General features: G+C 33.6%; 1 protein-coding gene across 1 annotated transcript in view; it reads right to left on the reverse strand.

Annotated features, from left to right (window-relative positions):
• Positions 1-5,061: 5,061 nt before the first annotated feature.
• Positions 5,062-12,877, reverse strand: part of LOC149562329 (glycosyltransferase family protein) — a 97,934-nt gene continuing 90,118 nt past the window's right edge. The window contains exons 10-11 of the mRNA XM_089825851.1: positions 5,666-5,759; positions 5,062-5,511 (exon numbers count right to left, since the gene is read on the reverse strand). Of these exons, the coding sequence (XP_089681977.1) occupies positions 5,419-5,511; positions 5,666-5,759 (187 nt within the window). The 3' untranslated portion in view covers positions 5,062-5,418. The remainder of the gene's footprint in view (positions 5,512-5,665; positions 5,760-12,877) is intronic.

Raw genomic sequence — 12,877 nt, forward strand, 5'->3', positions numbered from 1 at the left:
GTCCTATCTTGTGGCATTTCCTGTAGTGGAAGGGGATACCCTCATAATGAAGATGTTGGATCCAAGATCCACAAGGAGAGGCCAACTTAATCATTTCCAAGAGTCCCTTGGAAATATCGATCTCAACCAGAATGCGAGCATACATCATCTGAAACACATTGGACAAAGTCATATCAACCAGCAAGAAGTCTCCAAGGGCTTCCCCCACCACCTCCAAGATAGAATCTACCTAAAGGTGAAGGGGGAGATTCGGCAACCTAACCCATAGAGGGATCTTATTTAAAGATTTCGTCAACGGGTTAAAATCCTTATACCAAGGTTTAGCCATCAAGGAAAACTTCTCTCCCCATGAGAAACCATGGTGCAAGATGGTCTTTCTATCTTCAGCAGTTTTAAATTTCACAATGAAAAAACCCCTAGCCACAGAGTATATCTGGGTTGTCTCCGAAATGATGGGCTCCTAAACACGAGTAATCTAGACGTGCAGATCTCACAAAGAGGGCCAGAAACCCTTAAAACGAAAGATAGCAGCAATGGACAAGAAATCATCCACATAGGTAGAATCTCATCAACTATATCAGATTCTAAATCAATCATTATCGGGTTACATATCGCGACCGGCACAATATCACAAAAACCCGAACGCACAATCTGACCTCCAATGTCGGCCTCAGAAGCGATAACATCAGCGTAAGAGATGGCAAAGCTGCCCACAGCACAAGTCGAAACATGAACCGCCCCATCAGGGACAAACGCAGATGGGCCGCCAAAACCAACACCAAAAGCCGGAGAAAGAAGCCCATCTAGGGCACCGTCGCGGCAAAAGGAATCAAGGGTGGAAGAAGCAATCACAAGAGGCATCGCAGCAACAACCACACACTTGGAGGAGGCCCGCACAGAGGCTTGGACAGAGACAAGAGCAGACACCTACATAGGAGGGTCAACCTTAGTTACGTCCCTAGGCAACGCGGGCTTCTTCAACACAAGTTTCTTCATCATTCAAATTACTTTGTTAATTTAATATAAATTGTTATGCTAATATACTTATTTAAATATTTAAATGACAAATCTTGTTGTGCATATAAAATATCATGTAACATTATCATGTTATTAATTTAAATAATCTTAAAGTATAAATGATAACATAAATGTATATTATCAAATTAAATATTAATATTAATTTTAGTTCTAAAATATTAATTTGACTTTTATTCAAGTCCAATATTAATATTTATTTTTCCTTTAATTCATAATGCAATTAGAGATAACTCAAATTTGAAATTATAATTTTAATTAAGTTATTTACAATTTCTCTCATAATATTAAGTATTCATAACTAGATGATTATTTAGTGAACTCCATTATAACTTCTTTTAAAATATAACTAATTAACAATTATATATTTATTAATTCATAACTCCACTTGCATTAATAATTATATAAGTTATAACCAAGAGTATTTAACAAATTAATTTTAAAAACTCATAAAAAAAATAAGTCGTAATTATTTATTCAATTTTTTAAATTAATTTTTAATTAAATAATAATAATTTATGAATTTAATAATTAATCATAAAAAATACAAAATAAAAAATTCTTTTTTAAATCCAAAAATTAAATTATATTTTTATAAAATACAAATAAACAGACAATTTGTATTTTCACGTATTTGATATCTAAAATCATGCAAGCATAACATACTTAATTTTCTATCTTTAGTATATTTGTTTTCACATACATGTAAAAAATTAATTATAACATGTTTTCCCCTCAATTTATTTTTCATTTTTACAATAAATTTTACAACCAAATGATTTTAAATATAAGAAGAATATTTATCTTTATTTTTTTTTAAATTATGATAATCACTTGTTTCTAATGACAAATTTAATATTGAAACCCCACTTTTTAATTTGTTACTTTCATCCTATTTTCTATAGTTGAATTTTATCTCTATTGGAAGGGGTTTTAAAATAATACAACCATAATAATTTTCTATATTTTTTCCAAATTTTCATCAATCAAATTTTCTTGATCAATAAGTTTTCCCTTTCATAATCTATAGCATAATTTTTTATTCAAAAATCAATACAATAAATTAATAAACATTATGCAAGCACCCATGAAAACATGAAGCATACAAATCTTTCAATAAAATTCTACAATGGATTTTCAAACCCTACCTCAAAACAACAGCTAAAATTTAAGACAATCTGTGAATGCATGCAAATCCAAACCCTCGAAAAGTTTTAACAATTCTTTTGCTTTGATTCCAAATTTCGCTCTCCAAAACCTGTGTCTCCCAAATGAACTATAAACCCTCTAATAAAGAATAGTAACCTTAACTAGGGCTTCTAATAACCAAATGCACACTTCAAAATAAAATTAATTAAAATACTCTTTTATTTTCTTTTCATCCACTTTATAAATTAGTGCAAGCACTATTTAAAATGTAATTTATTATTTAAATTAATAATAATAATTAAAGCTCATTATCTAAATGCAACTCTAATTTAATTATTATTAATTAAATATATATAATAAAACAATATTAAATCTTTAATCTTTTAATATTTTAATTCTCTTTTTATCCAACTTCTTAACTTAGACTTTTATTAAATATATATAATAAAACAATATTAAATCTTTAATCTTTTAATATTTTAATTCTCTTTTTACCCAACTTCTTAACTTAGACTTTTAAAATTTAATCTTTTAAATTGAAGCACATATTTAGTTAATTTTTAATTAATTAAATATCATCATATTTTAATTTCTCTTTGACCAATTTTTCAAATAAGACTTCCAAATTAAGTCTTTTAAATTAAAGCACATATTTAATTAATTTTTTATATATTTTCATATTTTTATATTTTCTTTTTAATCAAATAATAATTAATCATTCTCTATTATATGATTAACTCAAATATTATAATTAAATAATTTACCAAATAAATTACATAGTAAAATCCACATAAAAGCAACATTACCAAAACTCAAAATAAAACAATACAAGCAAAGATAAACTCATGGGTTTAAAAAGGGTGAAAAGTTAAATACATGTCCTTCTCAAAACAAGTATTTAGGCTATGGTTGGGATTGGACTTGAACATTATCTCCACATTCTAATCATTGAGAATACAATAAGGCACATTAATCCTGACAATTCAAGAAAGTTGATGCTTAGTACCTGCAAATCTGTATAAATAACAAGCACATATATATATATATATATAAAGCAGGCAATGACAGAGTGGTACATCGTGTAGATCCCAACTAGCAAGTGACTACAACTCCTCCTTTCAACCAAATCAAGCACGTCATACATAAATATAAAACAGACACACCATACACATGGAAGTATGAAGTAAGTATAATAGTAAATCCTAAATATAAATAACTTCATATTATAACATGAACATCTCATCATCACGAGGACATAATAAACATATTTCTAAAACATGTCATATAACATCATTATAAAAGTAATTTCATTAACTAAGAGCCACTAAAGCATCATCGTTGCAAATAGGAAATTGTTACAACTTGACATAATCAATTACTCAACATATCAAAATATTGCATTTCAAATATCAAATAAAGGCTAAAACATCTATAGGATAGTCATATATAACTTTGACAACTAAGTTTACAATAATAGCAAAGGAGAGGTACTACATTTAGCTAATTTATGTCATTTGAAAAATGACCACGGTTATGGTTGTTTTCTTTGCTCAATAATCATTTCTATAGAAAACCTTGCCATTAAGAAAACTAAGCATCATACAAGAATAACCACAAACAACGGCGAGAAAATAAATCATGAGAAAACATTTACAAAACCACAAGCTACCAAGAAAATGGTTGTTCCTCTCAAAAAACCCTGGTCACAAGAACTCACGCAAAATAGAAGCCACATAACAAATTAAGACTGCAGCAAAAAAAATATTAATCAAGAAACAACCACAAAGTTCCATGAAAACCTTACATGGGTTTGGAAAAAAATCTACATAACCAATTCAAAAAAAAATTCAAAACAATTAAAGCAAATAATTTGAAACAAGAAATTATTAAAAGAATTGAAAAAATAATTTAATATAAGATAAAATCAAGAATGAGCAAGACACTTATTTATAGTCCAAAAAGATGATGTTTCTATTACGAAATAATTGCTGTTATTAGAAGCATTCTAATAATGAAAGAATATTTTACTATTAGAAACATTCTAAGATTTACAATATTGACCATTAAAATAATAAACAAGATATAATGAAAATATTAGTCTCATAATCTTATCCTAGGAAAATATACCCAGAAAGTTATAAATTACTATTTAAATCTTGAAATTTTAATATTATATTAAAATTTACAAAAAACTTCAACCTATGATTGTTACAGCATTAATTGGAATCTTTTCTTCAAAAGTAGTATCCTTACTTTTAGGGCCTGCAGATTTGAGGTGTAAAAGGTGGAGGCACAAATTGCCCCACCTTAAACTTTTTTTCTGCCTCTTGATAATTTCAATTAAGTATCAAGGGCTAGATTGGTCATAGAAGCTGCTCTCCCCAAAGGAAACTGTTAGATTTTTGAGACATATAAGAAGGATCACCACAAGGGAAAAATTTCTTGCTTCCACGGGTTTCCAAATAAGGGAGAACAAGGGAATCTTTCTTCGCCTGACCCCTTGACAACAAAAAGGGACGGGGGTTTCTTTACCGGGCCCTGTCCCTTGACCTGAAATTGAACAGATACAAAACACTATCAGGGTTTCTCCATTGATTATCCTGTACATTTTTGTCAGTATTGAGTTGTTCTGGTAATTACGGAATCTCCACTTATTCCTGAAATTGGTAATGAATCACATTGTGACTCACGTTGATCAAGAATTGGCAAATGATGAAAGCAATCTTACACAGAATTATCTTGTTTCCCTTTCCAATGCTCCACTTTTTTTCTTGCTACTTCTAGTAGTTGTCAGGACTTCCTTCTTAAATTTTACACTTTAAATCCTAATGTGAATGCCCATTGCTTCACAGTTTCAATGGGAGTTGCCAGGCTTAATTCTGCAGCTAATAGCATCAGTTCTACTTTATTTTCTAATAACAAGCATTACACACATGAGTTTTCTTTCCAAAATGTTTCTCCATGGAAAATCCTAGTCATTTTCAATCAAGTACCTATGGAATGTTGCAGTACACAATACATTAATATACACTCAAGATTCAGCTCCCCAGATGTAGGAAAGTAAGTGTTATCAGAATGGAATTGTTATATTCACTTGTCCCTTGATTTAAGTAAAAGGCACACATTACTTCTTTAAAATTGCCTAGGTACATAAAGTCTGGTTATCTCAAAACTTGTTACTTAAGATGATTTGTTTGCGAATAATTCTAAAGAAAACTGGACAAAATTTGCAAGCTATGCACAGGGGCACAACCTCCGTGTATATGGATGCGAACCGTCACATGAAAGAACTGCCCATTTTGTGCTAAAAAGGCATGCCCCTGGATGCTGAAACAAAGAGTAGGAGATAAATGAGTTAAATATGTTCATACTGACATAGAAAACTATTGATGGCAATGATCCTCCTCTCAAGATACAACAAAAACAGAATAGCAACAAAACAATTACTTCCAATATATGAAAAAATAACTTAGCAACATACCAAATGCCTTGGAGCAGTATCAATTACTACTGCTGGCTGATCAGAACCTATGCTGCCTATACACGCTCCTTTACAGCTCATATATTTCTGCAGACTGCAATTAGAATTATCGGGTAAAATATATTAACGCATGCATATTCCATGCTAAGTGCCAGATCTCAAGAACAGTTTCAAACAAGGATTTTTTTTAAATATCCCATACATTCTTCATGAGGTAAGAATCAAATGCACAAATTTAAGTTCCTCAAAAGTATTTACCAGTAAGCATACACATATTAAAAATTATTTTTTAAGCAGAAACTGCAAGCACCTAGCATGCAGATTCATATGCTGGAAAAGATGTCAAGTATAAAAGATTGTTCATTTGAGATGCTTTTGCATCCAAAAACTGCAGAAACCTACAATGGTTCAACGACTGCTGGGATTAGTTATAATTATGATGAATCTAGAGTTCAGATAATATCAATATATGGTACCTAATGAGACCAAATAACCATAGGAATAGTGAAATGATACCGATTTTGAACTAAAATGCATACCTTTTGTGGAAAAGAAATAGTAAACCAGAGATTCCTTATAGTTTTATGTTAAGTTGTATTTTAACCTGCCTTGATGGATAAGGAAGAGAATCAGAACATCTGTGCTGGATTATAAAAACATGATAAAATAAACAATACACCATTCATACATATATCAAAATCTCATTTTCATATATTCAGAGTTCCTAAATATAATATGCTATCATAAGTCTATAACACATTCATCCATACATTTACCTTTCCATTGAACCACTTAACGCGTATATCTCTTTCTTCTTCATATATAGTATCTCTATATTTATGGTATTTCTGTCTCCTATACATGTCTTCTATGTTTCATCTCCTACCATATATCCTTGTGTGGTAAATACAATATCAACCTTCCATATGGGAACTTGTTCCTATTTACATTTTTTCATTGTTTTGCCTCTTTGGAATTGTTGTAAGCTGCCTGTATGTGCCACACTGTTGTTCTCTTGGTCTGTGGTAATTTTGTTTCTCTATTCTACAAGGCTATGTTTTTTCCTGCCAATCATTGGCACCCTTACAAATTTGCACCAATGGCCTCCATTAGTCTGCTTGGCTCTGTCCTGACAATGAAGGAAACAATGTATTTTGCATCACCCCAAAGAGTGTCACTCCTCGCCACTTGTTTTGCCCTCCTCTCCTACTTAGAAGTGGCCATTAATTCCACAATGTTGTTGTAAGGACGATCCTGTTCTAAGTATTAAAATAACAAATATCAAAAAACTCATGATAAACAATTTCTATAGAATGCAAGACTATCTTTTTGTTTGTTTTCCAATATCAGATATGTTTACTCAAGGCTTGCAATACATTTTTCATTAGAAGGTCCACACGAGACATAATTCACTTAGCCAATTCAGGCTCTTCTATTCTGGACATTAAGAGGTTACTTGAATCATCCTCCTACTTGTATAGGTTAGGAATAAATTAGTGGTCTGTAAGACCATACCTCTATCCTAAAGGGATAGGTAATCACAGAAGCCTTACAGGCTAAAGACAAGTAATATAAGTGCTCTGAGCACAAACTGGCAAACCCATTCAGACCAATCTGAGTTCTAAGTCTCCTTACTAGAGATTTTATGGACTACACATGTTCTGTGCCAATGATCTATAATGTTTCCCATCTTTTAGACCCTGAATGGAGTTCTTAGCTTTTCATTCTCCGAAGGCTAAGTGGAGAAATAAGGAGAAATAAATTAAATTGAAGTCAATAAATAAATAAATCTAAAGGTGACTTTATATTTAATTAATTTAAGTTTCTAGAAGCACAACTAATTGTATTGGAAAGGGGGAAGCTTCTAGAGAGTGCATTTTTTAGAAGCACAATTAATTATTGTATTGGAAAGGGTGAAGCTTCTAAAGAGTGCAATTAAATAATATTTTATTTCCTTCCAGAAGTGTGAAAGAAAAGAATAAATAGAGGCCAGAGCTTCATTGTTAAGTATCCGAAAATTGTCAATTGCATTTGATATGAACTTGGGAGAAGAAACTAAGCGTCTCTGATTTCAGTTAACCATTGGAGAGCATCAATTCTTCAGTGTTGCAACCATTTGAGGTGGTGAAATATCAACTGAATTTGGTATTCAGGGGAGCTTCATTTTGGGGTTCTATTTGTGCTTAAAGTTAAGGAATAACCGAAAGTTTTGTAGAATATTGAAGGACTATCGAGTGCAGACCTGAAGATTCATCTTTGGCAGCCATTAGTAACCATTTTTTTCCTTGCTGCTACAGTACACGTGAACAGTGTCGCGCTCAAGTATTTATGCTTGATTCTGATTGCAACTTTCATCTCCATCCTTGGGCATCACTATTATCAGGTTCCTCTTGCAACTATTAGTAGTTAGCATTGTAATCTTAGGCATATAATTTTGCTGACGTAAGTTATAACTCATAATCGAATTTGGCATTGTTGTAGTCATTAGTGTAAGCCCATTTGTCTTCGCAAATTCATAGCAACATTGTACATGGGAATGAATTCAATAAAGGAGATATATGTTGCATACCATTTGTTTGACGAAATGTCCATCTAATAGCATATATGATCAGCATAATAGTTGTATGTCAATTGTTTGTCAAAATGTCAATTGGTTGTAGGTATGCATTCCATATCTAGTTTCCATGTATATGTATTGAAAATACTAAAAAGAATTGCACTTGCATTTTAGTTCATTGTAAGAGCTATTGTAATATCATTTGTGAACATTTTGAATTTCTTCGCATCATTCAAACTATATCAAGCAATCTGAAACACAAAAAAAACAGAAAAGAGAAAGGCAGCATACAAGTGTTTGACAATATTCTTTGAGCTAAAATTAGTCAGTTTGGGCAAGGGATATTACATTGGTATCAGAGCTTGCTTGCAAAATGTTTAACGAAATGTCAAACGACTGAATTAGAGAAGAATTTGGTGTTTGTCGAAGTTATAACCAGTTGGGGTTATTACAGTGGTATCAAAGCAGTTCCCTGACATCCTGTGTGGGAGGAAATTTATATTATTGTCAGATTTGTTGTTGCATTTGGAGTGACCAGCACTCTAAAATTTTCTAGCCATGGGCAGACATAGGAGAACTAGCAGTTCTAGAAGTCAGTGGAGTAATGACGAAGTTAGCACGAAGATGAATGCTTTGCAGGAGAGTATGGAGAGACTTGAGCTTCATCAACAAAGATTGACGGAGCGCTTGTCGGATCCGGAGACAATTGAAAGGGCAGCGAGGTATATGGTTTCTGCCTTTAGAAGGCCAACATCGAGGTTGCAAGGAAGGAAGCTTGAGTTTTCCCCGACAGGAGTCCCTGATGCAAATGTACCTATATTTAGTACGACACCTGCTAGTCCTATCTGCAATGTTGAGGATGGACTTAGCAGCACCGATCTTCAGCAGTTTGAGACTCCTAGAGCTCTTGCTACAGTTAGTGCAGAGATGGTTGATGCAATTGTTACCACTGATACTTTCGGCTCTCTCAAGGACAAGATTATTATTGGAGATTTGTATGTGAGATCTCATAGTGTTGCTACAATGTAGGAGGCAGTTGCTTCCTCAGGTGGGACCGAGGCACATATAGAGTCACTCAGGAGGCAATTGCTTCCTCAGGTGGGACCGAAGGTTTTGTAGAATATTGAAGGACTATCGAGTGCAAACCTGAAGATTCATCTTTGGCAAATATTAGTAATCATTTTTTTCCTTGCTGCTACAGTACGCGTGTACAGTGTCGTGCTACAATACCTGCGCTATAGTATTTATGCTTGATTCCAATTGCAACTTTCAACTCCATCCTTGGGCATCACTATTATCAGGTTCCTCTTGCAACTACTAGTAGTTAGCATTGTAATCTTAGGCATATAATTTTGCTGATGTAAGTGATAACTCAGAATCAAATTTGGCATTGTTGTAGTCATTATTGTGAGCCCATTTGTCTTGGCAAATTTAGAGCAACATTGTACATGGGTATGAATTCAATAAAGGAGATATATGTTGCATACCATTTGTTTGATGAATTGTCCATCTAATAGCATATATAATGAGCACAATAGTTGTATGTCAATTGCTTGTCAAAATGTCAGTTGGCTGTAGGTATGCATTCCATATCTAGTATCCATGTATATGCATTGAAAATACTAAAAAGAATTGCACTTGCATGTTAGTTCATTGTAAGAGGTATTGTAATATCATTTGTGAATATTCTAAATTTCTTAGCATCATTCAAACTATATCAAACAATTTGAAACATAAAAAAATCAGAAAAGAGAAAGGCAGCATACAAGTGTTTGACAATATTCCTTGAGGTAAAATCAATCAGTCTAGGCAAAGGATATTACATTGTTATCAGAGTTTGCTTGCAAAGTGTTTGATGAAATGTCAAACGACTGAATTAGAGAAAAATTTGGTGTTTGCAGAAGTTATAACCGGTTGGGGTTATTACATGATCTTTGTAAGGTAAATAAGTACTTTAGATTCTGCACCTTTCCTTGCATTTCGGGCATACAGCCAAGTGCAAGACCGCCAAGAATTTATTTATGTACCCCTTCAACTTCTAGGCATACGCCAAGTGTGAAACCACCAAGAATTTATTGAAGTCATGCACCCCTTCTCAGCTTAAATGCTTCCAGCCAAGTACAGGCACCTTGTTGAGTATCAAACTTGTTCTACATTGTTGGTTATTGTTTTTATTCGTTAATGATGTTTTTGCCCTCAACTATATCCAAGACACCTAAGTACTGGAGATATCCTTCGTAACCCAAAATGTCTACATATTTTGTATCCACAAGATCAAAGTGTTCATGAATTCACACTCTGCTAACAGTATGTAGTTCTGGTTGGACTGGGTTTAATGTACCGAACCCTTTTGGGGTGTTAATCATACCCAAACAGTTCTTTGTCAATGGTCATTGGTCACCCACTCAAGCACGTCCAGCGGTCCTTATAGCCTCTAGTACAACACCTGAGGTATTCTTGATAGTAATATTTGAAAAAGCGTATTTTACCCTATGTGCACAAATGACTTGCTTTTTCCTCTCTAGTTATTATTGTATCAGGTCGTCTTCTAAGTGGTAATATACTAATAAACATCTTACCAGTGTTTGATTTTGCTACATGAGTTTTCAACAGTTGTTTGACAAGAGGTTAATATGTTGGAACCATATTATCAATCTGCTTGTAAAATAAAACCACCAAAAAGATGAAGTGATTTACTAAATAGTGACAAAGTAGTTCTTTCTAACTAAAGCATACTCCCGCCTATCTGTTCTGAGGAGTATGATTATTCTGATTTTGAAGACAGCAATTAGAAGAATGTTGCTTGGTATCTAGATAACCTTCAATACTTCGAAATTTCAAGTAGCAGAGGGTCACCAATCAGCTACAGGTTATTAAGTTGCCAAATAAAATTGACTACAGTTTTGCTACCCACAATATCAACAGTACGTATGTGATAGTAGATATGATTTTGTACAAGTAAATCTTCACCCCCTTTAATTGCTAAATTTCCCAACTGCAGGTAACTACTGATTTCGCAGAAGCATACATCAAATTTGATCAAACTGAACTCAGAGATTCATGGGTTATTTAAATTTGAACTATATTTCAATGCCCAGACAGCATGTCATGTCCCCTTCCCCGCTCTAGTTCTATGGCGCCGGGTTAATCTATCTCCACATCCGGATAGATTAACGGCATCAACAGTCAGGATGCTTACCAGTCACCTAGGAGATTTATCTTAAGTTCATCATTTAATAAATTAAAAGATGTTTGATAAAGTTACTTTATGTTCTAAAAGTCATTTACTTTATAAAGTGACTTAAGTGACTACGGGACGAAATTGTTGTTTTATCCCACATCTCTTATTTCAACACTTTTCCCTCACTCCGAGGTTATAAATAAGAGACTCCACCTTGGGATTTGGACACATGAAGTTATGATCTCTATATATTGACGTCTCTAGTTGCTTTGATGTGACTGGCAAAACTCTGAGGATGAAATCCCTCGAGTTGTTTGAGGAAGTTGGACGTTACCCCAATCTCCTCTTTGGAGTTTAAAACACAGTTCAGGCAGAAATCAGCAAGGAATCCCAGTTTGGACAGTTTGGAAGTAAGTACAGTCAGATTTTACAGTGAAATATAATAGTATTGTTTATTCTACCATAGGTATGAGCAGTGGATAGCCGACTAAGAAAGATATATTCAGACTAAGGCCTGCGAATAGGGGGTACATAATGTTCCAGGTTGACTGCATATTCTCTACAGATCATTAAGTTCAGCGGATTACTGTCACAAACTGGAGTTATTAAAAGTATTGGTCATGTTGTCTTTGATAATCTCCCGTCTCATTCTTGGAGGACTTACATAGGGAAGACGTTGCCATATGGGTTGCCATTACCATGGAATAACAGTGCTTGCAGGATTACAGCAGGAAAGAAGAGGCCAGACATCTATCTTCAGTGAACGCGGCATCATTCACGCCACTATAGGAGGTCGGGTTACCTTCAGCGATCAGTGGTTTCCAACAGAAATTGGCAGTGGGGCGGTGTATTAGTGTCAATGATGGATTGCTTGGTGATACGGGTTCTAAGACAGTACTGGCGGCATCCATTAACGTCGGGTTAGAGAGACAGTTGGACGTGTTCCCAGTACCACGCCGGAATCCTAGACATATGCACACCAGTCAGTACGGATCTGTAATTACTCCTTTCCTTCGCATTTTTGGATTGCATATTTTATCTTTGTAAGAACTGGAAAGAAATCTGTTACCAGTATAGAATCCAGTGACTACATAACATGAATGAAATACGTAGCATCATTTCTTGTGTTCAAATCTGAAGATGTATTTCCTGGAAATGTACGATGTCTTTGGTTGATATAGTCACATTATATCATTTAATTCAATGGGGCATTATTGTATGGATACAGTATTAAGTATTTGTAAAGGGTTGGTTGTGTGACAACTGTTTGTCAAAATTTCTGCCAGTCATAATATTCATATTCTGATTATTTCAAGTAGAGAACATTACACAGCAGTAAGGATTATCAATCCTTTATACCCACAGCACTATATTTAGGTGGAACATATTGTAAAAGCAAATAAAAGAATTAAATAGGCGGGAGGAAGAACTAAACATTGGTGTTTTATTGACACAAGGTGAACTGCTATTGACC

The sequence above is a fragment of the Cupressus sempervirens genome, chromosome 4, assembly GCF_028749045.1.
Source record: "Cupressus sempervirens isolate cs-2001-9-10 chromosome 4, ASM2874904v1, whole genome shotgun sequence".
Classification (NCBI taxonomy): Eukaryota; Viridiplantae; Streptophyta; class Pinopsida; order Cupressales; family Cupressaceae; genus Cupressus; species Cupressus sempervirens.